The sequence below is a fragment of the Sorex araneus genome, chromosome 4 (genome assembly GCF_027595985.1).
Source record: "Sorex araneus isolate mSorAra2 chromosome 4, mSorAra2.pri, whole genome shotgun sequence".
Classification (NCBI taxonomy): Eukaryota; Metazoa; Chordata; class Mammalia; order Eulipotyphla; family Soricidae; genus Sorex; species Sorex araneus.
This window is the reverse complement of record NC_073305.1, coordinates 153,399,045-153,425,810: the sequence shown is the minus strand read 5'-3', so window position 1 is coordinate 153,425,810 and position 26,766 is coordinate 153,399,045. Positions and strand designations below refer to the sequence as shown.

Genomic DNA, 26,766 nt, shown 5'->3' with positions numbered 1-26,766 from the left:
CTGCTGAGGTATTTACAGAGCTATTGTATCCTTTATACCGCAGAGACATGCACTGGTAATATCTAATTCAGAAGAAAGGTATCATTCATGTGTTTTCTGTATCCCTTCTGTTTTCTGTATTTTCTATATGTTTCCTGGCTGTTTTGAGTTAAGATGCTCATGTAATCTGTGTAAATAATATGCTTACTACACATGCTGCATAGGTACTTAAGGCTGGAAATAAAACCGTTGTTCCTTTCTGAAGTCACCCATTATGGTGTATTTTAAATTCACATGTTAGCTCTTTTTTTTTTAATTTTTTATTCTTTTATAGAATCACCATGTGGAAAGTTACAAAGCTTTCAAGTTTAAGTCTCAGTTATACAATGCTCAAACATCCATCCCTTCACCATCAGATGTTAGCTCTTTAATTAGAAAATAATCTGTTTTAGTGGACCTGGAGTGTAGTATATTAAGTAAAATAAATCAGAGAGAGAAGGATAAATACTGGATCACAGGATGAGTATGTGTTCTATATAGTGAAAACAGAAAATGGACAGTATTGAATGAGGTCACCTTTGTCTTTCATTATAAAGGGAGATTGCCAGGCATAGTCTGGGGAGAGGTGAGGAGAAGGATTATATTTCGGGTGGCATTGGGGAGGTGGTGGAGGGTCTTGGCCATTTTGATCGGTGAGCCAAAGTGACTTTGTGCATCAATGTTATCAACTACAACACTATTATACCCATGTTGCCTGAATTATAATAAAAATCAATTATGAAAATGATCTGCCTCTATACATTTGATGGCTAGTAGGACGTGAGGGCTAGAGAAAAGCTCTTTAGCTTGTCATCTTGCCTCAGATAATTTAGGAAGGAAAGAGAATATAAGAACTTCACAATTCCCTTTGTTGCTGTTGTTGGGAGGAATAGGGGGTTGTGGTCCTTGCTGGTGTTCACTTGTCTGCTTTTAGTTTTTACACAGGGCCACCAGAGTTGCATTCATTTAGCTGTGGCATGTCCATCACCAGGGGTCACTCTGGTGCTCACATACACACTTTCCAGCGCATAAAACCCTACCCCATCTCCTTTAGTTGTGATGCTTGACTAACACCTGCCCTGCATACCAGAGACAGTACTCCACTGTGCTAACGGGAGTTCTCAGCAGCACTAAAAACAAACTCAGGTGTGTGGGCAGCACCAGGGGTCAAACTCTTGGCCTGACTCTTCCAAGGCAGACGATTCTAGGTACTGCACCATACCCGGCTCCCCTAAGAGCTTACAGCAAACAAATAAAAACCGCCTCATAGTCTTTTATTTTTAAAATTCAGATAATTCAGCTTGCTATATCTAGAGCATAAGTTTTCTTTGCACTGCTCCCTCTATCACTCATTCTTGGGCTGATAGAAAGAGGGCGAGACTTTTAAGATAGACATACAGACATACGTTACAGTGATATGAATCTGTCACCGAGAATCCCACAGGGGCAGATTAACACGAGAGAACATCACAGTTCTTCATCTGCGTTTTAGATGCTAAGAATCTGGTTTGCTTTGCAATGTGTCTTTAGTTTAATCGCTGCATGGAGGGCCTTAATACTAATTTATTGCAGTTGTTTTTTTGGAGGAGCCATACCTGGCAGTTCTCCTGGCTCTGTGTGCGGAGATCACTCATGGCAGTTCTCTGGGAACCATATGTTGTGCTAAGGATCAGAGTTGGGTGGGCTGCATGCACACAATCATCTTTCTCCTTGTACTCTCTCTTCCACCCCAATACTCTAATGGCTTCGAGTCTGAAAAGCAGAAGAAACAAAGGAGGTAATTTAAGGAAAGGGGGTATTCCCTAGCACTGGTCCTCACAAATCTTTGCAGACAGAAACTTAGCCAGAAGGAAAATCCCACATCACTGGTCATAATACTCACTTCAGGGGGGATGTATTTATCATTCATCAGTAACTGAGTTTTCAAAATTTTTTTGCATTTTGAAAAACATGGCTTCAGAATAGGATGGGCTCAAAACAGTTGTATAAGAAAGTGTGAAGTAAGAATTGTAGTGTATGAGATACATTGATGACCACAGCCATAGACTATAGTGTAACAGCCATGCACAGTGCTCCATTATGGGCTTCACTGTGTGCCTGCTGTTCCTTTTTGCTTGGTTGGTTTGGTTTTGGAGCCACAATGCAGTTGTCCTCAGGACTTACTCCTGACTGTAGCTCAGGGATTAGTCTTGGCAGTGCTTGATGACCATGTGTGGTACCAGGACTGAAGCCGCATCAGCAGCATGCAAGGCAAGTGCCCTAACCCCCATACAATCTCTCCAGACTGATGTTCCATTTTACCCTAATATCTTATCATCCTCTATGATATTACCATTTGGTGACTGTCACCATCATCTTTTTTTTTAGGAGACATTCACAGGCAACCCTACCAGGCACTTAGCTGTTCCCTTGAACTATTGAGGGACGTTGATGTGGGGTATGAGTGTGTCTGACTTAGAAATCCTCTGGGAGGACTTACAAAACACATCCGTGGACCTTTCTTTTTTGTGCCCTCAGCTCCAGATCCATATTCTCTGTAGTCTTTTGACATCATCACGTCTCATAGCGTTTTGCTTGGGCATCAGGTTTTCTCACATGAATTTGAAATTTAGTACCCACTTTTACAAATTCTCACTCTGCTCTTTATCGCATCTCCAAATGTGTGCTCTATGCATCATGAATGATTCTCTGAGCCCTATTCAGAGCTTTCCTATGCTATTTTGTTTATTTTTTCCAAGCTTATCCTTTGTTGTTATGTTTTGTTTTGTTTTTGTTTTGCCAGGGTGTGGCTAGTTTATAGTTGCTTATTTGGTCAGTGATATTGTTGGACAAATGAACTGGCTGTTCAAATCAGTGTTGGTCAAATCACTGGCACCTAACAGTGATTAATCTAACATTTCTGGTAGGTGTATGTAGACTAGTGATTTGTGCAGGGGGCAAGAGGGGCAAATGAGTTAATTACTGTGCCCTTCAAATGATACTGCCTAAAAGGCCTCTTTCTTAATTGTCCATATCTAACAGTTACAATCTTTCTAGTAAAAGTGACTCAGGGTCGCCCTCTTGTGGTGGACTAGGATGCCCAAGGCCCTGTTTTGGAATAAGAGGTAACTTGAGGTTTTGCTTTCAAGAATCTGGAAATAATATGAGATGCTAAAAACAAATTTGAAAACAAAAAGCAAGATTTGTAGTTTTAAATAACTCAAATTTTTAAAAATTTTATTTTATTTTTATAAAGTTGTTCACAATAGTTTGTTACATTTAATACTCCAACACCAATCCTACCACCATAACACCAACTCACCACCATATTTTGAATGTTTCCACCACAACCTCCAAACTCTGCTCCCAAAGCAGGACCTAAATAATTTATTTTGTATTGCTTGTTATGAATAATCCTCTAAAAATTATCCCTAAACATTTCTTTAGAGGAAAGCGTGTAAAGAAGTTGTATTTCATCCTGGAGCCAGTAAGCCTTTGTATAAGAGATTACTAACATGTTGTTAAAGGGTGAGCCTTGTGTGTTTCCATATATACACATAAATGTATATATTTTTCTCTCCCTGAGATGGGTTGCCTTCTACTTTACACCCCATAAGATGTGGTGTGTTACTCTTGTATATCAGTGGTGTAGAGTATTAGATGTCATGCAGCCACAAATTTGGCTCCAAGAATAGAGATTAATTTAATTTTTAAATTAAATTAATTTTTTAACTGGATGTTGACTTTGAAGTCTGGAGGCATCTCTATGTCATATGTATTGCTTTCTTCTGAGAGATTTATTTAAGTATCTCTGGATCATGGCCATTAGTGAGCTTATATGGCACCAGAGGCAGTTCCTGTGTGTGACTGCCAAGCTACTGCAAACACAGGGAACTGGGGGAAGGTCACCCATTCCTGACTCCTTGAGCGCTTGGAGATTTCAGTCACAAGTCCCATATACCTAGGCTTTTCAGCAGTTTCACTCATGGATGAGGCTTGTCTGAGCCTGTGGAGATAGGCTGGGAGCATGATGGCAGTAGAGTTCTGGAGATTTTTGGATACTGGGGCTCAGTTGGGGCGGGGAGAGGAACTCATTCAGCTCCTCCAAGGTTGCCCCAAGTGAGTAACTCACATTTAGAGTTGTGCTGTTTTTCAGGTATAGACCACTACTTAAAAAGAACAGATAATTTGAAACTAGTTCTGAATATTTCTGTCATCTGGAAATGCCTTCACATAAGCCTCATGGCAGATCAACATGGCTAAAATGTCTGTTGACCTGTCAGCAGTCCTCAGAATAGAAAAGAGGGCCACCATCCCATGATTCTAGATGAAAAACATTCAGCAGTGGGGAAAATAGCGCAGTAACTGAAACACACAATCTAAATATGTAGCTTCCATGAATAATAAACTCCATGTGTGACTAATAATCTTATAAATCTGAACAGCCTTATAATGGTCAAAACTATATTTTATTAATATAAAATTGAGGCTCAATTTTCAATAGGAATCAACACAAACCAAGTTTGGCAAAAAAAAATGCTGTCGAACTTTATAAAAATTAAGAAACTTAGGCCTCACCCTTGGGTTCAGAATGTCTGAGGAAAAGTTGCAGCTCAAGCAATATTCGTAATAAGTGAGGAAAAGCAGTGTGTACTGAACTGATTCTTTAACGTGGTTAACACTAAACTATAATGCCTTGGGAGCTACCAGGAGAGGTTTTCTGCATTAGTTTGCAATTTTATTTCAAGTCTAGTAGGCTACTAAGGAAGTGGGCAGTCATGTTGCAGGTCCTATTTCAGGGATATTTAAGGTTGATCACGTTTGTGTGTATGGGACAAGGATTGGGATTTTTTTCCTTAAAACCCATAGAGTCTAACACTATGCCACGCACAGGGTGTTGCTCTCAAGTACTTGTTGAATGGATTGTTAGCTGTATGCCCAAGATCTCTCCTTAGAAGTAGAAGGTAATTTAATGTTGGAGAACATTTTTCTAAATAATTAATATTATGTGTCTTAAAGTACTTGAAAAAAATCTTCAAAGTTAGACATTATTCATAAAAGGGCAGATAACTTAAAATAGTTCACCTAAACTAGCTCTAAGCTTTCATATGCACAAAATGAATTCAGTTTTCCAAGTTCAATTCCTATATGAATGAAAAAAATTCCAATTTTTTTTATCTCATTTTCAGTGTACCATTTTACTGGTAAGTGGATTTAGAGAAATAAGAAAAACAGTACTATAAAAAAATTACAATAAGAAGATAGAAGCCACTCAGTCTTACACATGGCTGGATTCTTAAAGCATAAAGAGATTTTAAAAGAATGATGCTGTAAATTTTCTTTTTTTTAAAAAAAAATTTTATTAGTGAATCACCTTGAGGTCCAGTTACAGATTTACCTTTTTTCATGCCCATGTTTCAGTCATACAATGCTCGGGTACCCATCCCTCCACCAGTGCCCATTCTCCACCACCAATGATCCCAGTAGCCCTCCCGATCCCCACCCCATCCCTTCCACCCCACCCCACCTCTGTGCAGGGCATTCCCTTTTGTTCTCTCTCTCCTTTTGGGTATTGTGGTATGCAATCGAGATATTGAGTGGCCATCATGTTCAATCTATAGTCTACCTTCAGCACGCACGCATCTCCCATCCTGAGCGGGTCCTCCAACCACACTTTACTTGGTGTCCCTTCTCTGTCTGAGCTGCTTTTACCCCCAGCATGTGAGGTTGATGTAAATTTTCAAGATTATCCTTCAGAGAGAAAAATAGAACTTAAATGTATGCCAGCATGCTACCAGCAAAATAGTTGTACTTATCCCCAGATTATTTACACTACGTAATTGGAAATCATTTTGCTTTTCTATTTTGAACCAGAAATTACATCATTGTTCTTGGAAAAAAGAGTATTGGCTCCCTTGTTTTTGGATTTAGAAAAATAAGCAACAAAGTCAGAAATCAACCTTTTGTGCCTCCAGTTCTTTTCATTTGTTTTGACTGGGGGGGAGGGTGGTGTGTGCAATGCATACCTGGAGGTTCCAGGACTCTTTCTGACCCTCTAGTTAGGGGTCTCTCCTGTGGTGTTCAGGGGACCTGAGCTGGTGGGGCTGGGAATTGAACTGGGGTCTCACATAAGCAAAACATGCGGTACAATCTTTTGACTCATCTTTCATTCTCTATATGACCCCAGCTCTAATCCCTGGGCTCTCTTCCTTCCCTTTGCCCTACTCAAAATTTGAAACTTGAAGGCATGCTTTGAGTGGCTGTGTGACCTTAAGCATATGACTTAACATGAGAACCTCTTTTCTCTGCTGTAAAATGAGAAGGGCAGCTAGATTATTTCAGGGATTTTTTTCCCTCACCCGGATCTAAAATTCTCTAACTCTGGAAATAACCTGCTAGTGACATTTATGATAGTAGAACCTACTCTTTCCTAAACATATTTTCATCAGTGACTTAATGGCAGTATTCATGTAGGAATTTTCAGATCTTCTCTAGGACTTTTTTTTCTTTTTTGGTGGTGGGTTTGGCATTACCCAGTGGTGCTTAGGAGTTGTTCCTGGCCATTCTCAAGAGATTATGTAGTGTCCAGGAATGAACCTGGGTTCTCAGTGTGGAAAGCATGCATTCAGCCTGTTGTGAGCTTTCTCTCCTGCCCTCTTTGAGTTATCTCTCCATTTTTTTTACAGCAGCATTTCCACATTTATTTTATTCATTAATAATTACGCTGTTTTACATATTTGTCAAAGAACAGTATTTGTTGTTAGGTATGGATGTCATGATTTTTCTTCTAAGATATAGGGTAATAATTTGAGTCCATTTTATCTTTTAAGGCTAAGTTGTTTAATTCATTGAAAAGTAATCTGAATTGCACAACAAACTTAATTTTCTGCATGATATGAAGCATCATTATGATATCTTGAAAATGTCAGGCATTCTAATTCTTTGCATTTAATAATAGAGCTGCTTATAAACACCAGTCTTTTAAATACATTTACATATAAAATTGTAGGGCTTGTTTAGAGATTTCTTTTAAAACAAAAGTATTAAGGGAAATTCTCAGAGCTAAGCATTCATTGCCTTTATATCACCTAATTATATTACTTCTCTGGCTATTGCATATATTATGTAAAATTTAAATAACAAAATAATGTAAATACCCAGTAGCAACAGTTGGTCAATATTAGATTAAATGATATACTTGGAGTAAAGTTCTTTTCGCAGTCATTCCCTAGTTTTTGATTCTATATATCATGTAAGGTCAATTCACCATGGCAAGAAGCAAATAAAATATGTTCCATGAAAACTACTAAGAGATCCATGACATAGAGCATTGAAATAGAAATTCTGTGTGATATTTCTATTTAATCCATCCTAATTTCTTTTATAAATTGGCTGCGTTTTGTCGGACGAATGGGTAGGATTTAGAAATGTCTTCATTTGACTACAAGAGACAATGGGACGAAAGAGAGGTAGGTAGAACAATGTTTTTTGTGTTTTTTAAAAATTTTATTTTATTGAATCATCGTGAGATAGTTACAAGCTTTCATGTTTGGGTTACAATTTCACAATGATCAAACACCCACCCCTCCACCAGTGCACATTCCCAGCCACCGATATCCCCGGTATACCGCCCCCCCCCTTTCCCACCCTCCCCCTGCCTCTGTGGCAGACAATATTCCCCATAATCTCTCTCTACTTTTGGCCATTATGACTTGCAACACAGACACTGAGAGATGTCTATTATGTTTGGTCTATTATCTACTCTTGGCACACATCTCCCATCCCGACTGATTCCTCCAGCCATCATTTTTTTAGTGATCTCTTCTTTATTCCATCTGTCTTCTCCCCTCCACTCATGAAGCAGTCTTCAAGCTATGGGGAAATCCTTCTGGCCCTTGTATCTACCGTCCTTGGGTGTCAGCCTCATGTGATATTATTCTATATGCCACAAATGAGTTCAGTCCTTTGTGTTTCATGCTAAGTGAAATGAGTCAGAAAGAGAGGGTCAGATATAATAGAACAATGTTATCAGATAATTTTGCAATGGTGCTTTCAGAGGCCTTTTCCCCAATGCCTAACCCTCTGCCCAGGATCATCTCTTTATTCTCTTAAAAACAAACAGAAATAAGCTGCTGCTGTGTGTGTGTGTGTGTGTGTGTGTGTGTGTGTGTGTGTGTGTGCTTGGCACTATATATTCCCTCATTCTTTCACAATAGTTTCATGAAGTGTACTTATCTCCCTACAGAGGAAACAGAGATAAGTGGTAGAATTGAAATCCCAGATCTCTGATAAAATTCCAGGGTCTCCAGTTGGAGACCTATGAGCTTCAGCAAAATACTTCATCTCTTTGAGCCACAATTTAATCAGTAATATTAGATTAATAATACCTGCAGATGCAGTTGGTGCAGATGAACTAAAATAAAGATAAGGTTTAAAATCCTGACACTTCAAATATTCTAGCAGAAATACAGCACTATCTCTGGAGAAAGAGGAAGAAGTTGTCAGCCAGCTTTGCAAAACCTTTTCACAAATAATCACTGTTATATAACTACTACACAAAGCGGCCACATGGCATAGCCTAGTTCTTACTCTGGGAGAACCTGGCAAGCTACCAAGAGTTTCTTGCCCCCGTGGGAGAGCCTTGCAAACTCCCCATGGCATATTCATATACCAAAACCAGTAACAATGATGGGTCTCATTCTCCTAACCCTGAAAGAGCCTCAAATGCGACACCATTTGAAAGGACAAGTAAAGAGAGGCTTCTAAAATCTCAGGGTTAGGACAGATGGAGACTGAGACCACTCGAGAAATTTGACCATCAACGGGATGATGATGATGATGATGATGATGATGATGATGATAATGATATAACTACTATAACTCTAGTCTAATAATATTGACCAACTCTTGCAACTGGATTTTTAAATTTTTATGTTATTTAAAATTTGCATGCTATATATTAGAGCCACCCCCAAAATAATATAGTTAGGTGATACAAAGGCAATAAATGCTTAGCTCTGAGAATTTTCCTTAAAAATTTTTATTGCCTTTGAGATTTTGATGTCAGGCTTTGAAAACAGAGCATGTTTTCATTCAATGGTTCTATATGTATGAATGCCCCATTATAAGCAGTTCGCTATTATGAAATATTTGTGAGCAAGCAGGCAAAAAGTTTGTGAGTATGAACATGCTGAACATAGTTCTGGGTTCTGCAAACCCTTGGTGTGCTTTGTCTTCCTGTTTGGGCTGCAGCCATATAGGATGCAAAACAAGAACATAGATTTTTGTCTCATTGGACTTTTGTCTCATCTGTCTCATTGGATTTTTCCCCTCTCCTGACAGCATCACTTTCTGAGAGTTCTGATTCTCTATAGCAGAAATGCATCGTTATCGCTGGAAAAAGCAGCAGTTGTCCTAGATCACAAGAACTATGAAGGTGGTCTTTGTATCTGTTCCGTTTCTTTTGTATTCAAAGACAGAGTGAGTTTTCCCCTATCTCTTGAGATTAGATTGATGTAAAATTGCTGCACATGTTGTTCTGCCACTTCCAGACACCAACTTCTCAGCCACTGGGAAAAGTTCATCTTGTCCACTGGCTGGGTAAGAGAGAGGAAAGAGGGATCTATATAAGAAGATCATTCTCACCTAGAAGAGAGGAATTGACTTCCCCAAATAACAGAAATTTAAACTTGGTCATTGTCTCTGTGCGATATTAACACCAGCTCTTGTGGCAAGTTTGAGAGTGCTGTGCTTCATTATAAGAGCTAAAAATGTCCTGGACCCGGAGTTGTTTACCGAGAGCATGAAGGGTTCTAAAGTTACAGAGCTCTGGTTGGAAGAGATGCTTAGCAGGCGGCCTCCCAGAGGCTGACGTCACAGTAGTCTCAGCTGCCGCTGTGACAGTGTGAGCTGAGCGGATTTTTGATTTGTCAGAGTGGTGGAGCTTTCAACAGGACTTGTCAGTACTGCTCTCTTGAATGGTTGGGTTTAATTTGGATTAATTTTTCTCTCTTACAAAGAAGCAAGATTCAGCAAGCTGAGGCTTTTCTTGTTAAAATGAGTTATTCTCTGATCGCTAGTTTGACCAGTGATTGAACATCCATAGGATTTCTCCCCACCCCAGTGGAAAATAAAAAAGGTATGTTTCTTTCTGGCAATTTGAAAATTCATGACTAGTTGTGGCAAAATATAGAGGGACTGTTGCTGGCGTGTTTTAAACTGTGGACACTGTTTAAGCAGAGGGCGATTTCAACATCTGCTCGTGTCTGTGACTGGGGTTGAAAAACTGTGGGGCGGGGTGCCTAACGGATCTTACTGACTCCTGGAGAGGAGACAGTTCAGCTGCCGTGAGTGGATCTCCTGACGCTGGACTAACTGTGCCATCTGCTCCAAGATGGTTTTTCAAACGGTGTTTCTTCTTTTCAGTTATTTGAGTGGTGCTTTGCTCACTGGGATTTGGCTAAATATGTTTCTTCGAATACTGTTTTCATTAGGAGGAGACTTTGAACATTTACAAAGTAAAGTTTTCAAACCCTTGAGATGGGTGGTATTTGAAAATCCACAATGAAAAAAATGAACATAGTCTTATTCAACCTGATGGTTTGCTCACTGCATAATAAGTGTTTCTCTGGTTGGAACTGAAGACTGTGCCATCCATAATGGGCGCATCTGCAGTTACCACTACATCCGCTACAGTTTAGGCTGATTAAAGTTAACTGTCTGCTCACGCCAAAATTTTTTCAAATATCTTTATTTTATAAGTTGAGAGGTAATGTCAGCATGACTAGAGGTTTAATACTTTGTAGTTTGAATAAATAATGAGGAGAAAAGAGTGATTAAATATACGTAAAAATTGGAGTTTTTCAGAGTTTCAAGTAATAATATCTTTGGGGCCTTGTCATATGATGAGGAATATGTTGAAATAGCAAGAAATAATAATTAAAAATTTCCTTTTGCTCTGCAATAAAATCATACCATAGCTGTTGTTGGAAAGATGTATTTGTGAAGGATGGAGGAGGAATAAGTTCTATTAATCAGTTGAAATCTTGCTAGTGATTCATAATTGCCCAGATAAAAAGCCAGAAAATCTTGGCGGTAAATGAGGCATTACTCTGCAGGGAATTCTTAATCCTTCTAAGTTAAGCAGAACCCTAGCACCTCGTATCTCCAGGGTAATTGTTTTTTCTAGGAATCAGAAGATTGGCAGCAGCCTCTGTGTGGCATTCCTCGTAGAATATGTAACTTCTTACAAACGAAAAAAATTCTTCCATGATATGAAAAGCATATAGGAAAACGAGGTAGGAGAATATGAAGCAAATACTCTAAAAAACCTCCACAGAGACAAGTAATAAAGGCGTCAGTGTACAACTAATGGTGTTAAATGTACTTAACTAAATTCTAGGTTTCACTGGAAATTGAAATGGGAGTGAGCAAGGGAGAGCTGAAACAGCGCCCCCCTTAGATGGAGATGTATCCCTAAGACAAGCTGAGGGTAATTAGGAATATGAAAATAATTGAACTGCGAGGGCCTTATGTCACTCTTGTAAATTTTGGTTTATTTTTGTTTGGGAGCCACACCCAGTCAAGCTCATAGGCTACCCCCAGCTTCACGCCCAGGCCTCCCACTTGAAAGCGTGCGCTCCAACCCATTGAGACTTCTCTTTAACCCCTTGGGTTATGCTTCAATTTTGCCCACTAGTAGGGCTGGAAGTTTGGCAGAACTTGTCCCTTCCCTCTCCTTGCTTATGTTTCACAACTCAGCCACGCTGACTGTCAGCCCTTGGGACAGGGAAATAAAATGGGTTATTAAAGCTAGCTTGTGAAAGAACATTTATATGATTGCTAATGCAGTTCACTCTGTCCTTTTACATTTGATTTCATAAATTTGTGCCCAAATGAAATTGTGGAGAGTGTTAAATGAAGTAAAAAGTCAAAGAGATGCGGGGCAGTGTAGCAAGCAGAAGCCCTTCCTTCTTTCCTACAGAGATGCCAGTATTCGTGGGCGAATAATAAAGTGTGACAACTCGGAACAAAGAGAACTCTTATACTTGTCTCAATGAGAGCACTAAAATTGAGTTTTTGAATCTCTGATCCACTTTTCTCCATATCTTTTCACCACAGAACACTATGTCCCTATAAAATTTTCCCATTGGCTGAATAAAAAAAGTTAAGGAGAATTATAACAAAAAGTTTTATGTAAGAGTCGTGTACTCAGAATTTTACTCACAATAAAATTCTAAGTATTTAACTTGCCACAAACCCTTAAGATACTTGAAAAATATAGAGAACCAAGGAAAATGATTGTATGAGCTTACAGAGTTTGGCTTCTATTTACTAATTAAACAAAAATAAAAGATTGTTTTATTTCAAAGAAGGACACATGTAGAGAAGGGTAGGCAAAGGGAGAAAGAGAAAGTTAGGGTTAAAAAAGAGGAAAGGTAATGAGAGAGTACAGGAATTAAGGAACCTACCAGGCCCTGTTCAGACTCTCAGCACTGTATATGGTCCCCAAATGACCACCAGGACCTTTGAGCACAGAATCTGGAGTAAGTTGATAAGCCCTGAGTACTGCTGGATGTGTCCTCCATCTCCCCCACAAAAAAAAGAAAAAGAGAAAGGAATGACACATAAAGATGAAACCAACAAACCTTTATCAGGTTTTATCCTATGATGTTAAATCTTTTGTTATTTTATTCAGTTTTATTATTTTTTAGTTTGGGGGCCACACCTGGTGATGCTCAAGTGTTACTCCTGGATCTGCTCTCAAGAATCACTCCTGGTGTGCTCAGGGGATCATATGGCATGCCAGATATTGAACCCAGGTCAGCCATATGCAAGAGAAGCACGCTACTGGCTATTTTATCTGGTCTCATATTAAGTCTTTTAAAAAGCATTATATCTCTTCAGACTCTGTGGCCCCCACTTAATTTTTTCGAAAATGAAGCAATGTATTTAAACCATATTATAGTTGATATTTGCGGTGAGAGATGGTGCTTAAACAAATCAACTTAAAATGGGCTAAGATGATATTGTACAGGAATTTCTCTCAAAGTCTTCTTTTTGACTCATAATCATTAAATATCTTGGCAATAAGAACCTTGCTGGTCCTGGAAAGAGAAGCTCTGTACATCCATCGATCTTCATATTAAGTAATGTTTTTGGCTTTTTGAACTTAAGTAGAGATTCATCTCTAATCTGGGAACATTACCTGTATTTATGTTCAGAGCAGATACCAGAGCAAGTCTGATTAAAATATTTACAGGACACTTTTCTTCAGTTCAAAGGAAAAAAGGGCCTGGTACCTTTTAACTGGTATGTAAGTTGTTTGATAAAGGAATGGGAAAAGAATTGAACTGTTGGCTACATCATAATTGTAAGGGGAAACTTTGTGATGATTTCTGGATATGTTCCAAGTTTTAAGAAGTGAGACTGAAGTATTTTCTAAATTGGTTAAAAAGAGTCTGTTCCATTTCTGTAACTTCCATGGTTAACTTTTCAACTATCTCTTGCTATCTTAAACCACATCACTCTTCCCTCTTCCTGTGAAGTTCAGTGTTAAATACCTGCTTGTAAAAACAAGATGGGTTCAGTTCACAGTTAATTACATACAGTTTTAAAGATGTCTGCTAGGCTTTGTAAATAAGTACCATCTGCATTTAGTGTGAATAACTATAATACAAACTTAAAAAATTGCTAGGAGTTCAAGATCAGTGACTTATTGACCAAACAAAAAACAAAATTTGGGGTGCTGGAAAGATACTTTGGTAAGAAGCTTGCTTGTCTTCTGGTCCTATCAATACAACCAGGAGTGCAGAGAACAGCTGAGTGTTGCTCAATCACTCTTCAACCCCTTATGTCCCAAATTTGTGTGTTCCGTATTTTAATTAATTTTTTCAATGACATGCTTATTTGGGGACAACTTGGATTTTCTCAAGTTTGTCCTATGGGAAGGTAGCAAGTGGGAAGAAGGGTAATAGGATAAAAACTGTGATCAGAAAAAGCATGACTAATTGGATAAAATAAATAAAAAACTGAGCATATCTTAGCACCCAATATGCAGTTATATCTTCTTGTATGAATTAGTCATACTATTGTTAGTGTCAAATGAACAGGTAAAATTGACCAAAGAATCTGTAGCAAAGTGATAGGAAACCAGTAATATAGATTTCAGTTTACTAGGGTATTTTTGGAGATAAAGCCCTGCATAGGGTATTTTTGGAGATAAAGCCCTGCATATAGTAAAAACAATTTTGATTCATATTAGTCTAATAAATTGACATGCTGAAGGTCAATATATATGTACATATATTTTCCACTTGGATAATATGTTGAATAATATTTTTAAAAAATATCCCTCAGTGTTATCTTAAATTTGGGACAGTGGAATTACTGCCCGGTCTTGTCATTTCATTTTCTCAATGCAGAGCCCAGGCAGCTAAGTGACTCTCAGAATCTTTGTCCATATTGGTATAAATTTCAGGCATATAAGTTAAGACATTTTGGCCATAACTTAGAACACTAAACAGTCGAACATCTTAAGATTTGATTACCTTAGACATTTTAAACATCTTTTATTAAAATTATATGACTTTACTAATAAAAATTATTTTCAATGAAAGCTGGAGCAAGCTTTATTACAAAAAAAAACCAACATGATACCAATACAATAGAAACAAGGACCAGGGGGATTGGTCCATGGTTGGAAGCCTACTTCAAATGCTGGGGAAGAAGGTGGTTGTGATAGAAAAGGGACCATCATGACAATGATAGTTGGAATGCTCACTCTGGATAAGAATTGAGTGCTGAAAGTAGGTAAAGGAACAAATATGATAACCTATCAGTATCTCTATTGCAAACCATAATGCCCCAAAGGGGAGACAGACAGAGAGAAAGGCAGAGACAGAGAGAGAAAAAAAGGGAAGTGCCTGCCATAAAGACAGGCTGGGGAGTGGGTGGCGGGAGGGAAACTGAGGACATTGGTGGTGGGAAATGTACACTGGTAGAGGAATGGGTGTTGGAACATATGACTGAGACCTGCCCATAATCTACTTTGAAACTCTGTATTTCACAGTGACTCAAGAAATATATATATAAATAAATAAAAATTATAAGAATAAAAAGTAATAAAAGAAAATAAAATTAGTAGTTAAAAAGTTCTTAAGCCACTTTTCATTCCATACACGCATGTCATTTAGTTTTTATAAACTCCTGTGAATATTTGTATTTTTATGTAAGGTAAATATCACAAGAAATTTTAGGTCGCTTATTTCTAAAAGTAAAAAAAATTCATATTCAAAGCCTAAACATACTTAATTTAAAACATAAATCTAATTAACCCAGTGACTGCTTAATGTTACTGGGAATATATAACAAACTGAGAAAAATTATTTCTCCAGTTCTCTGACCTTAATATTCTAAGTAAATTCTGGTATATACTATATAAAGAGAATATAAATAAATTTTAGCATGTGGCTCCCAGGAGTTTTTCTGCTTTTATACTTTATTCAAAGAAGTAAAATGACGATAGTAAATTTTTGTAACTTTTATCTTTCGTTATTTCCAGATTAACTACCAACTTTAGGGTCCTGGTTAATACAAGAACCATGTTTGGCCCTGGTTTGAACCCTGAATATAAATTGAGACTGAATTCCCACATAGGTTGAGGACTTTACGTCTCATACATATATGATCTTGTCCGGTTGTGTTACAAGAGTAAATCTACTTTTTGTAGGGTTGGCGAGGACAGGAGGGGGCTATACCTAGTGATTTTCAAGGTTTACTACTGGCTCTGCATTCAGCGATCACTCCTGATGGGCTCAAGGGACTATATGAGGTGTGGGGCATCAAACCTGGATTGGTCTGGCACATTCAAGGCAAACATTCTACCCTTTGTACTATGCCTCCAGCTCCAGGTTTTATAGAGGAGACCAATCCATTAAACTTCATACTTCCACTCTTTGATATTTATTTAAAAAATCTATCTTTATTTTAAGTGATTAGCTAAAGGAATGCTTATATTTCACAGGTGTACTCAACCATCTTGTCCACTATAACTTTGTTATCTAGTCTTAAAAATGAAGGAAAGTACTAGATATAGACACTACCACGCTCCCTCCATGTTAGTCTTTTCTTAATCAAATTATTATTCTTTTTTCTTATAAGTCTAATTTTCCTCTACTTTATGTCACTGGTTCTCGATCAAAATGTTTTCAGAAAATGCGAGAATTTGGATTTCTCTTCTCTTTATGTCTTATTAGGCTTTATTTTAAAGGCAAGTGAGACTGCTTAAAATAAAACAATTGCAAGCTTCCACGAAACAGTAAAGAGAAAGCGGAGACAAGCAGGAACACCCCTTCACTGACATCCCGTTGCCATGGACCTACATAAGCAGTGGGAGAACACAGAGATCAACTGGCACAAGGAAAAGATGGAATTACTGGACCAGTTTGACAATGAAAGGAAAGAATGGGAAAGTCAATGGAAAATCATGCAAAAGAAGATAGAGGAGGTACAAGTTGGTTTACACTTAATACACTGTAAACTTAAAGCTTAAAATGAAAGCTATGTTAAAGTTTATTTTGTATTGAAAGCTTTTTCTTATTCCACCTATGAGATTCATGTCGGAGTGACATTTACTAGAGCAAAAATAGAATCTTACATAGGCACTGTGCTTATTTTATTGGTTCACATAAAGTTAAGTTGACATATCACTTTAAAAATGTATCAGTGTATTTCTGACTCAAATGCCTTGGTATCAAAAGTGAGGTGTGTATTTTGCACAAATATTCAAATGTAGGACACTACAAGGAAACATGAAAAATGTACTTGGTTAAGTACATATTAGCAAGATTACAATTGGCCATTTAAAAAGCAGTTTTTTCTGACATGATTTCTGTCGAATAATAATTTGGCATAATCAAAGGATATGTCACATATCAAGCAGAACATGACAGTGAACTCAATATTTTTTCTGTTTATATATGCCAGATTTATTGAAACAGTTATTAATAAATAGACAATGAACATACCTTCCATAACTTTCATACAAGTAGCCATTTTATACCTGTTAAGTATTTCTCAGTTTGATTTACCTGGAATATTTTCTTTACATATTTATATTACAGAGTATTTATACTTATCTTGCTTTCTACTGATAGTCTTCATATTATTGACTTACTAGGGTTTTTTCACATTGTCAGTATGGTGATTTTTATTAGTGAGCCTTTACAGTTGGTACTTTATGTGTTTATATTGAAAATATATTTCATAGTAGCAATATAATTGGTTTTGAATAAAATATAATTTTTAGGGGCTGGAGTGATAGCACAGCGGTAGGGCATTTGCCTTTCACGCAGCCGACCCGTGTTCGATTCCTCCGCCCCTCCCAGAGCTTGGCAAACTACCCAGAGTATTTCGCCCACACGGCAGAGCCTGGCAAGCTACCCGTGGCATATTCCATATGCCAAAAACAGTAACAATAAGTCTCACAATGAGATACGTTACTGGTGCCCGCTCGAACTGGCATGGGATGACAGTGACAGTGACATCATTTTTAGGTTAAAAGGAAAACATTTTAAAGAGTGACTATGAAACTGTTCTCTAAAAGAAAGATAAAAAGACAAGCATGTAACATACGATTAATGATTAAAAAGAGGATGTACTTTTCCCTCTATATTTTGGAAAATGTACTTTTATCAGTTTCTTAACTCCTCTACCTGGGAACTCATATTGGATCAACAAGGAATGCCTAAGTCAAATTAGAATTCAGAACTCCTATTTAATAAGAAACTGATTTGAAATCATGGGTCACTGCCTCCCAAAAGACCTTGAAGTCCAATTTGTAATGGTTAGGGACAGTGGAGGCATCCGGGCATAACAATTACAAGTGAGAATTAGTTCATCCTAGCATCCTAGTAGCTGAAATGATATTCCACCTGTTTACATTTGTCTGTCATTGTAATGATTCTGATAATTCTGTGTATAGTTCTGTATATTTTATCTAAGGCAAATATTAGCCTTATTGATTAGAAAGCATTAAACATTTTAATTGCTATCTTTTTCAGCATCAAAAAGACAGTAGGCTTTTCTGGGATTTTGTTTTTGATTTTGGTTTTTGGGCCACATCCGGCAACACTCAGGGATTGATTACTCCTATCTGCACTCAGGCGTCACTCCTGGTAGTGCTCATAGGATCAGATGTGATGCCAAGTATTGAACCCCGGGTCAGCAGCATGCAAGGCAAATACCCTACCTCAGAGTTCTGTCACTCTGAGAATAGTTCTTGAACCAGGAAGGTTTTAATAATTGTTCCTGTTGGCTGGAGAGATAATAGAGTGAGTAGAATGCTTGCCTTGCATCTGGCAGACCTGGGTTTGATCCCTGCATCCCATAGGGTACCCATGCACTGCCAGGGATGACTCCTGAGTGTAGAGACAGAATTAATCCCTGAGTATCATAGAGTATTGTCCCCAGAGCAAACAAGCAAAAAATTTAAAAATATATATATTTTCCCCTCCACATTCTGTGATAGTAGCTGTGTATGTAGTGTTATGTGTCTTATTGCTAGTACTATACTGCTCCATAACTGGAGGAATGTTTTGAAAATATGCTGACTCAGAATTCCCATAGAGGATACCTGCCAATACCTGATATTATCACTGTACCTTTTTTTAACCCCTCAGCTGCTTTGTAACTGGCAGGAACATACTTTTATTCAGCCCTACCCACTGTACTATCTCTTCAGCCCCTCCTATTTTTCTTAGTCTTCTCTGTTCCCAACATTTTGGTGTTACTAAACCAAGATGTACATGCCTAGTTCATCTAAAACCTGGAATAATTAAAATAAAAATGTTAGGGTTCATAGATGCATGGTATTGTTTTAACTATCATAATTACAATCTTATGGCTTATAATCTTTCCCGCTTATATTTTTTGTTCAAAGAATCAGTAAACATCAACAAAAAACAGGGTACCAAATATCACAGATTTCTTTATAAAATAAATGGTTTTTCATCAATACCAAATATCATATTGTTTATTCATACATCTCTCAACTGCTCAAGGGAATCTAAGGTGACATATACAATTCTATATAAAGCAATACATGCCCAGACTAAAAGAGAAAGACAAAGACAAAAAAAAAATCAAATGTGAAATATATGTAGAGGTTTCTATTTCTATGTGTGTGCAGATATGCCATATTTGTTGAAACACTTATTTAGAAAGAGAAAATGAAAATAACCTTCCATTACTTTGATGCAAATAACTATTTTATTCCCATGAAACACCTCTCAGTTAGATTAATCTGGACTAACACAATAATGATCAGAATTAAACTCGTCAGTATTGAGAAAGCATAAACAAAACTTTTTCTCAAAAACAGCACTTTTGTACATGATTTTGAAACTGATACAATTACAGTTTTAACCATAGACCCTCAAAAAAGAGTACATATCACTAAAAGCATCCTTAAATTTAACATGGTACCTTTAATATATATGTCAAGGTCAGCCAGTACTTTGATGCCCACAAAAATTACATGCAAGTAATTTTATGGGGCCAAAACAGTTGATTTATGACTGCAATTTGATGCTACCCTGACTTCACCTGCTGATAGATTTATAAGTCTGGAAATGAATGCATATGCATCATCTGCCCTTCAGGCATCAACTATTTTTTGCTTCTCTCATCTAAGATTTGTGTAAATATTGAGTAGCAATAAATCCGTTATCGGGTTCCTTGAATAAAAGATGTAGTACACATAAAGATGTGACTGTAATATGTAAAGCCATTTGTTTTAATAGGTATTTGACAGTTTCCTTTGACATTTAACAGACTTTCCCAGAACTCAAGCTTGAATAAAAATCTATTTCCTTACTCTAGCCAGAGACAAGCTAGCCTTATCACACTGAGGATAAGTCAGCACATGCTTTGCGTGAAGGATGCCTGTGTTCAATCCCCACACCACTGACTACCAAGCCAGAAGTAGCTTCTGACAACTCTGGAGTATGGCCCCAAACTGGAGAAAATAAAGAAAGAAAAATTAAAATCTCATCAAGAAATCATTTGAGTTTGCCTAGAGAGATAATAAAGCGATAAAAGCTCTGCTTTGTGTGCAGCTAGACCCAGTTAGATCCCCAGAACCACATATGGTTTCCTGAGCAGCAACAGAGGTGATTCCTGAGCATAGAGTCAGGAATGATCCCCGAGCACAGCTGGGTGTGGCCCGATCTCCTTTGTTTCCAACAAAGAAATTGTTTGGGGTCCACATTAACATAAACTAAAAGACAATGAAAGCCTAGAATTCTATTATATCCCATCAAATAGGCTCATATATGTTTTAATCGGGACAGAAAATATTTTAGAATGTGCAACACTTGACTTTTATTTTTATTTTTTTTGCTTTTTGGGTCACACCCAGCAATGCACAGGGGTTACTCCTGGCTCTTGACTCAGGAATTACTCCTGGTGGTGCTCAGGGGCCCATACAGGATGCTAGGGAGAGTGGGGTGGAGTGTGGGTAATAATTAGTGGAACTCGACATTGGGACATTAATGGAAAACCTAAAGAACTTTGATGGCAGTGTATCACTCTATCACTGTCATCCCATTGTTCATCGATTTACTCGAGCCAGCACCAGTAACGTATCTTTTACACTCAGCCCTGAGATTTTAGCAGCCTCTCCTTACTCATCTTTCCCAACAATTGGAGGCTCTTTCATGATCAGGGGAATGAGACCTATCATTACTGTTTTTGGCATATTGAATACGCCATGGGTAGCTTACCAGGCTCTACCATGCGAGCAGGATACTCTCGGTAGCTTGCCAGGCTCTCCGAGAGGTATGTACATATCTTTTACTGTATTTGGGATATGAATACGCTATGAGAGAGCTTGCAAGGCTCTCCCAAGTGGGCAGTAGACTCTTGATGGCAGTGAAATGAGGTAATTGTGTGTACCATAAACCCTAACACTATTGTGATCAAGTTAGCTGAAATATATATATATATATTATATATGTATATATAATATATACATATATATAAAACACAACAATAAAGGAAAGAAGAGGGGAAAATATGACTCCAAGGTTAAACTTCCACTTTTCTCTGAAAACAATTAGAGATAATGATCAGTCATTGATTGTGGGGAGGGGAGAAAAATCTTCCAATTTTGTAAAGTGCTGTATCATCATGATATTTATATGTGAAATGGGTTTATTATTTTTTTCATAGGTTAAATTTTACAGAGAAAAATTGCTATTCATGCTTTAATCTGCTAAAAGAGATCTTTTATGTGTCACTAGAGCTGCTCCAGCTAATCCAGATTTTAGGAGGTCTGTTTGGAAACTCCATGGTAGCTTTTTTGTAGTGTGGCAACAAGAACAGCAAACAGTGTGCTTTGTATCAAACACATTGCAAAGTGAATCAGGGAGTAAAATAGTTCATCTTTGTTTTCTTTACAGCTTTGCCATGAAGTAAAGCTTAGGAGGAAAATGAATATTAATGAACGTGCTAAGATCCTTAATCCAAAGGCCAACCAAGATAAAATGGTGGAATGTCCTCCAAGTTACCTCAGTTTGGGTCATTGTGAATTTACAGGGATGAATCACAGAGATGGTTTGGAAAAAGAAACTAAAACAGAGCAGAGCTTACCAAGTGAAGCAAATCAAATTTGTAAGGAACAAAAAGCAACCAAAAAATCAAAAGTGGGATTTCTGGATCCTTTGGCTATAGATAACCTAAAGGAATGTGAGGATTTTCTTAACCCAAAGACTTCTAAGGAAGAAAGCAAGAGCTGTTGTGGTGCCCTGAACACAGTAAGTAGGATATGATTATCCCCAAACTCTTTCTAAAGAATTTTTTTTTAAAATTTTTATTTTATCACCATGTGGAAAGTTACAAAGTTCTCAGGTTTATGTCTCAGTTATACAATATTCAAACACCATCCCTTCACCAGTGCCCATATTCCACCACCAAAATCCCCAGTATACCCCTGCCCCCTCCCCCCACCCCCAACTGTATAACTGATGAATTTCACTTCATTTTCTCTTTACCTTGATTACGTTCCATATTTCAACACAAAACTCACTATTGTTGTTGGAGTTTCCCCCCAGGAAAGACAGCCCTACTAAGGAAGCATTTGATGATTAGTTTTCCATTAAAAGATTGTATGTTTTCAGTGGCCACGCGGTTCAGATGTGTCCCAGTCCCGCATCCCGGAGCCGTGTTAGTTGCTGCTCAGTGTCGCTAGGGCTCCATCTGGAGAAGGTGTGGTGGCTGCACCTCCTCCGTTTGGATCCCTGGTGTTGCTGGTCCGGTTTCGGGTCCAGAGCATTCTCTGGCCGCGTTGCTCACCAGAACACCTGGCTTCTTCTCTGTTGAATGTGGCAAGATGGCATCTAAAGAAATATTTACATTACAAAGTGCTAACATGCTATTGTTTATATGTATTAAGGCTCTTGAAGAACTTGCCAAAGTTAGTGAAGATTTATGCACCTTTCAAGAGGAAATTCGAAAACGGTCTAACCACAGACGGTAGGCTGGTTTATCTATTATGTTTTATTTTGGAAAGGCAAGAAAAATATTGCTTTTAGTTTATAAATCCACACTACCTTTACTGTCTTGCTAACACTTTTTAAATGTGTGTGTTCCTCTGTTCACTAATTCTTAAAGTAAATCTTTTATTCTCAGTGTAATTTGAATGTGAAGAATACTTTACTCTTTCCCTATTAAGTTTTAGCCTCCACTTCTAAAGAATAGACTAGATTATGCCCTCTAATGTATTCTTTGTCACTTTTATCATTTGCCAGTAGAAAAATATACAGCTAGGCTAATCTAAGTAACTACCTCTTTTGATCAAATCAAATTTAATAGTGCAGTATTTTACATAATTACATAGTCATGATATATAATTATAAATTTTTTAGTAGAAGATGCACCAAAATAGAAAGATATCATGTTAAGATTGTTATTCTTTTAAGTTAAGTGGCTGTCACAGTGGATTTATGTGACTGAATTTAAACTTTCCCAGAAATATTAAACTAGGTAAAAGTGATGTGTTGGTTATTTTGTTCTGATAACTCAGTAAGTCTTACATGACAATTTTATTTTGCAAGTCACACTTGACATGATATACTCATTATCATACCATAGCTGTTAGGAAAAAAATTAAAATATGGGGCCAGAGAGATAATATAGTAAGTAAGGGTTCAGTTCCTATCACATATGGTCCCCTGAGCACTTCCAGGAGTAATCCCTGAGCACAGTCCTGGTGTGACCCAAAAAAAAGCAAACAAAATTCAAAATTTTTAATATGTATTTCAAAACATTATCATTTAAACTAAAGTTTTTCCCTTATTTTCCTTAATCTTCCTCAACCTGCTGTATAATACATCCATATCAAAGATTTCATTCTGCCTTGAAGAAATTATACTATTTTTCTTAATGCTCACCTTGCCTATATACCATGTACACTACTCATTTTTATAGAATTTTTACTTCTCTTTCAGTCCCACATGATACTTATATATATACCTTTTTGGTTTGAAATTACCATCCCTGATGAGTTTTTGGCCTACTTTCATTTTTATTTAGATTTTTGTCATACTATTTAGAATTTTATTCAAATTCAATGGAAAAAATGGAAAAAAACTTGAGTTCACTTGACAAAATGAATTATGGTTTTGGTCAAAAGAGGGGAGATAAGAAAAGGATAAGTGAAAACTTACGAAAACAGGCCCACCAATATTAAAGACACATAAGGGTTACACAGTCTAGCTTGAGTATGGGTGAAATTTCAAGTAATAGGATGAGATGTTGAAAACATAGTTTGAGTTAAAGTATGTATTATCTTGAAAGAAACTCTTAAACGGTTTTATCTTATGGTAACAGAATTCTATAGCTTAAGCCTGGTTTGGTTTTGTTTTTTAAAGACTACTTTGGGGTCAGTCCAGAAATATAGTACAGTGGGTAAGACAACAAGGGTTTGATCTCCAGCATCACATGTGGTATCCTGAGCACCACCAGAAGTGATCCTGAGTACAAAGCCAGGTGCATGTCCCAAGCACTGCTATGTGTGACCTGAAAACCAAAAAACAGAACTATCATAAAGAAAATTATTGAACAGATGACTGGTTAAAGAAAGTTTGGTACATTTATACAATGGAATACTATGCAGCTGTTAGAAAAGATGAAGTCATGAACTTTGCATATAAGTGGATCAACATGGAGAGTATCATGCTAAGAGAAATGAGTCAGAAAGAGAAAGACAGACATAGAAAGATTGCACTCATCTGTGGAATATAAAATAACAGAGTAGGAGACTAACACCCAAGAATAGTAGAAATAAGTACCAGGAGGTTGGCTCCATGGCTTGGAAGCCAGCGTCACATGCTGGGGGGAAAGGCAGCCCGGATAGAGAAGGGAACACCAAGTAAATGTGGTTGTAGAACCCGCACGGGAAGGGAGATGCGTGCTGTGAGTAGACTAGAGACTGAACAGGATGGCCATTCAATATTCAATATCCCTATTGAAAACCACAACACCCAAAAGGAGAGAGAGAACAAAAGGGAATACCCTGCCACAGAGGCGGGGTGGGGTGTGGTGGGATGGGATTGAGGGGTGGGAGGGATACTGGGTTCATTGGTGGTGGAGAATGGGCACTAGTGGAGGGATGGGTTCTCAAACATTGTATGAAGGAAACACAAGCACAAATATATGTAAATCTGTAACTGCACCCTCACAGTGATTCACTAATTAAAAAATAACTAATTTTTTTTTAAAAAAGAAAATTATTGCTTATATGTTGTGTTTTGTCATGTATAGGATGAAGTCAGATTCTTTTCTTCAGGAAAATCCAAAAATTAATGTGCCTGATGGAGATGTCATGAGTAAAAATAACCAGTGCTTTCTTTCAGTCAACTCAGAAAAGGAAAAACAGCAAAATAGAAAGAATCTATGCTATACTGATGCGCTCCAAAGCAATCCTATGAAAATATGTGGAACTGATATAACTGCTCTGCAAAGAAATGAAGTTCCACCTCTTCCTCCTCCAAGAAGCACTTCTCGAAATTTTCCCAGTTCATATTCTGACCAAATCCGTGAAAGTTTGAAAGAAAATTTAGACTACAACAGCTGGTTATCCCATGAGAGTCAAAGTGACTGGAATTGCAGTCCTCATATTCCTTTGGGTCACAATAAAATGCCTGTATGCCTAAATGAAGGGAGGACTTTGAAAAATTGCACCACGTTCTCTTTAGCACCAGAAACCAAAACAGATAACAAACCTCTATATAATGAAAATGTTGGACTTAGCATGTGGTCATGTGACTTTGAGATGGTTTCAAAAAATAATCCTGCATCATGGTTTCAGAAAACTTGCTCTGCTCCCAGTAAGCTAAAATATGAAAAAGTGATCTCAGACCACCCTGTTAAATTTCATCCTGATCTTCACATAAACAATGACTACAGTTCTTCAGTGATACAGAACAGTGACCCCCGTAGAAATTTCAGTTGTGGCTTTGAAAGGACTACAAAGAATGAAAAGCTGGCAGCAAAGACTGATGAATTTAACAGAACTGTGTTTAGAACAGATAGAAATCGCCGTGCAGTGGAGCAAAATCAAAGCTACTCCAAGTCATCTGATGATCTTAAGCCTTGTAATACCTTGATTACCCACACAGGTCACAAATCAGAAAATAACATTGTGTCTGATATTTTGAAGACCTGTGCCCACATGCCTGTGTCCAGGGATAATGTGCCTCATAATCTCACCAGAAAGTCTACAACAGGACTAGTCAGACAAGTGCAGGAACACTTAAATTCTAGCAGTTATCGGAATATGCTCCATGAGCATGACTGGCGACCAAGTAATTTGTCTGGTCGACCAAGATCTGCTGACCCCAGGTCAAATTACGGTGTTGTGGAAAAGCTTCTGAAAACCTATAAGACATCAACAGGATCTGCAATGCATAATTCTAAATGCTCACAGGATAATTGGACCAAATGTAATTATGATGTCTTTGGTGGGGCCACATCAAGTCAGCATTTAGAAATGCCCCAACTAGAGCAAGACCTTCAGCAAAAAACACCTGTCATGTGTGGGCCACAACAAGTGATGCAAGGAGTAGATTGGAAAAAAAATACAGAGGTAAGAAAGTAATTAACATATTTTGGTTAAAGTGCCTCCATAATTAACTGTGGCTCAAGAGTTCAGTAATTGCCCAGTAAATAGAATGTTGACACCTGTTTTGGCTTCTACTTAGCTTATTGACTCTTTGTGAATAAATATTAACTTTAGAATTGCAACTCAAAATAAACTTTTTGAAGTACAGGTATTAAGAGCCTTAAATTAAAAAAAAGCCTTAAATTTTTAAATTCTAAAATGCAACACAATAAATGTAATAAATGGGGTTAAGAGTTTCAGTAGATTAAATGTAATTTTCTTGAAAAGTTATTTAAATGAGTACCTATGTATTCGTTGATTTATGATTTTATTATTTTAAGTACTTATATTTTAAGAAATATATGGGAAATAATATTTTAAATTGTCTTCAATATTAATTTACTAGTTGTAATGGGTTCAGTCATTCTATGTATTTGATTCATTATCAGTGGATTAGTCATATAACTCTGAATAAAGTCATTATTAAAATTGCTGCCTAATTCTTAGTGCTTTCAAAAATGGAAAGAAATATCTATAATCTTGCTTCAATTTTTAGTGAAATTAAATTCTATCTTTATCTAGTCTTTAAAATAATAATGAATTGGGGG

General features: G+C 37.4%; 1 protein-coding gene across 1 annotated transcript in view; it reads left to right on the top strand.

The window, feature by feature from the left end:
* KIAA0408 (KIAA0408 ortholog) overlaps window positions 1–26,766 on the top strand; it is a 45,699-nt gene that overhangs the window by 7,216 nt on the left and 11,717 nt on the right. Inside the window, exons 2-5 of the mRNA XM_004613973.2 lie at window positions 16,254–16,504; window positions 21,459–21,812; window positions 22,451–22,530; window positions 24,820–26,143. Coding sequence (XP_004614030.2) covers window positions 16,370–16,504; window positions 21,459–21,812; window positions 22,451–22,530; window positions 24,820–26,143 — 1,893 coding nt within the window. The 5' untranslated portion in view covers window positions 16,254–16,369. The remainder of the gene's footprint in view (window positions 1–16,253; window positions 16,505–21,458; window positions 21,813–22,450; window positions 22,531–24,819; window positions 26,144–26,766) is intronic.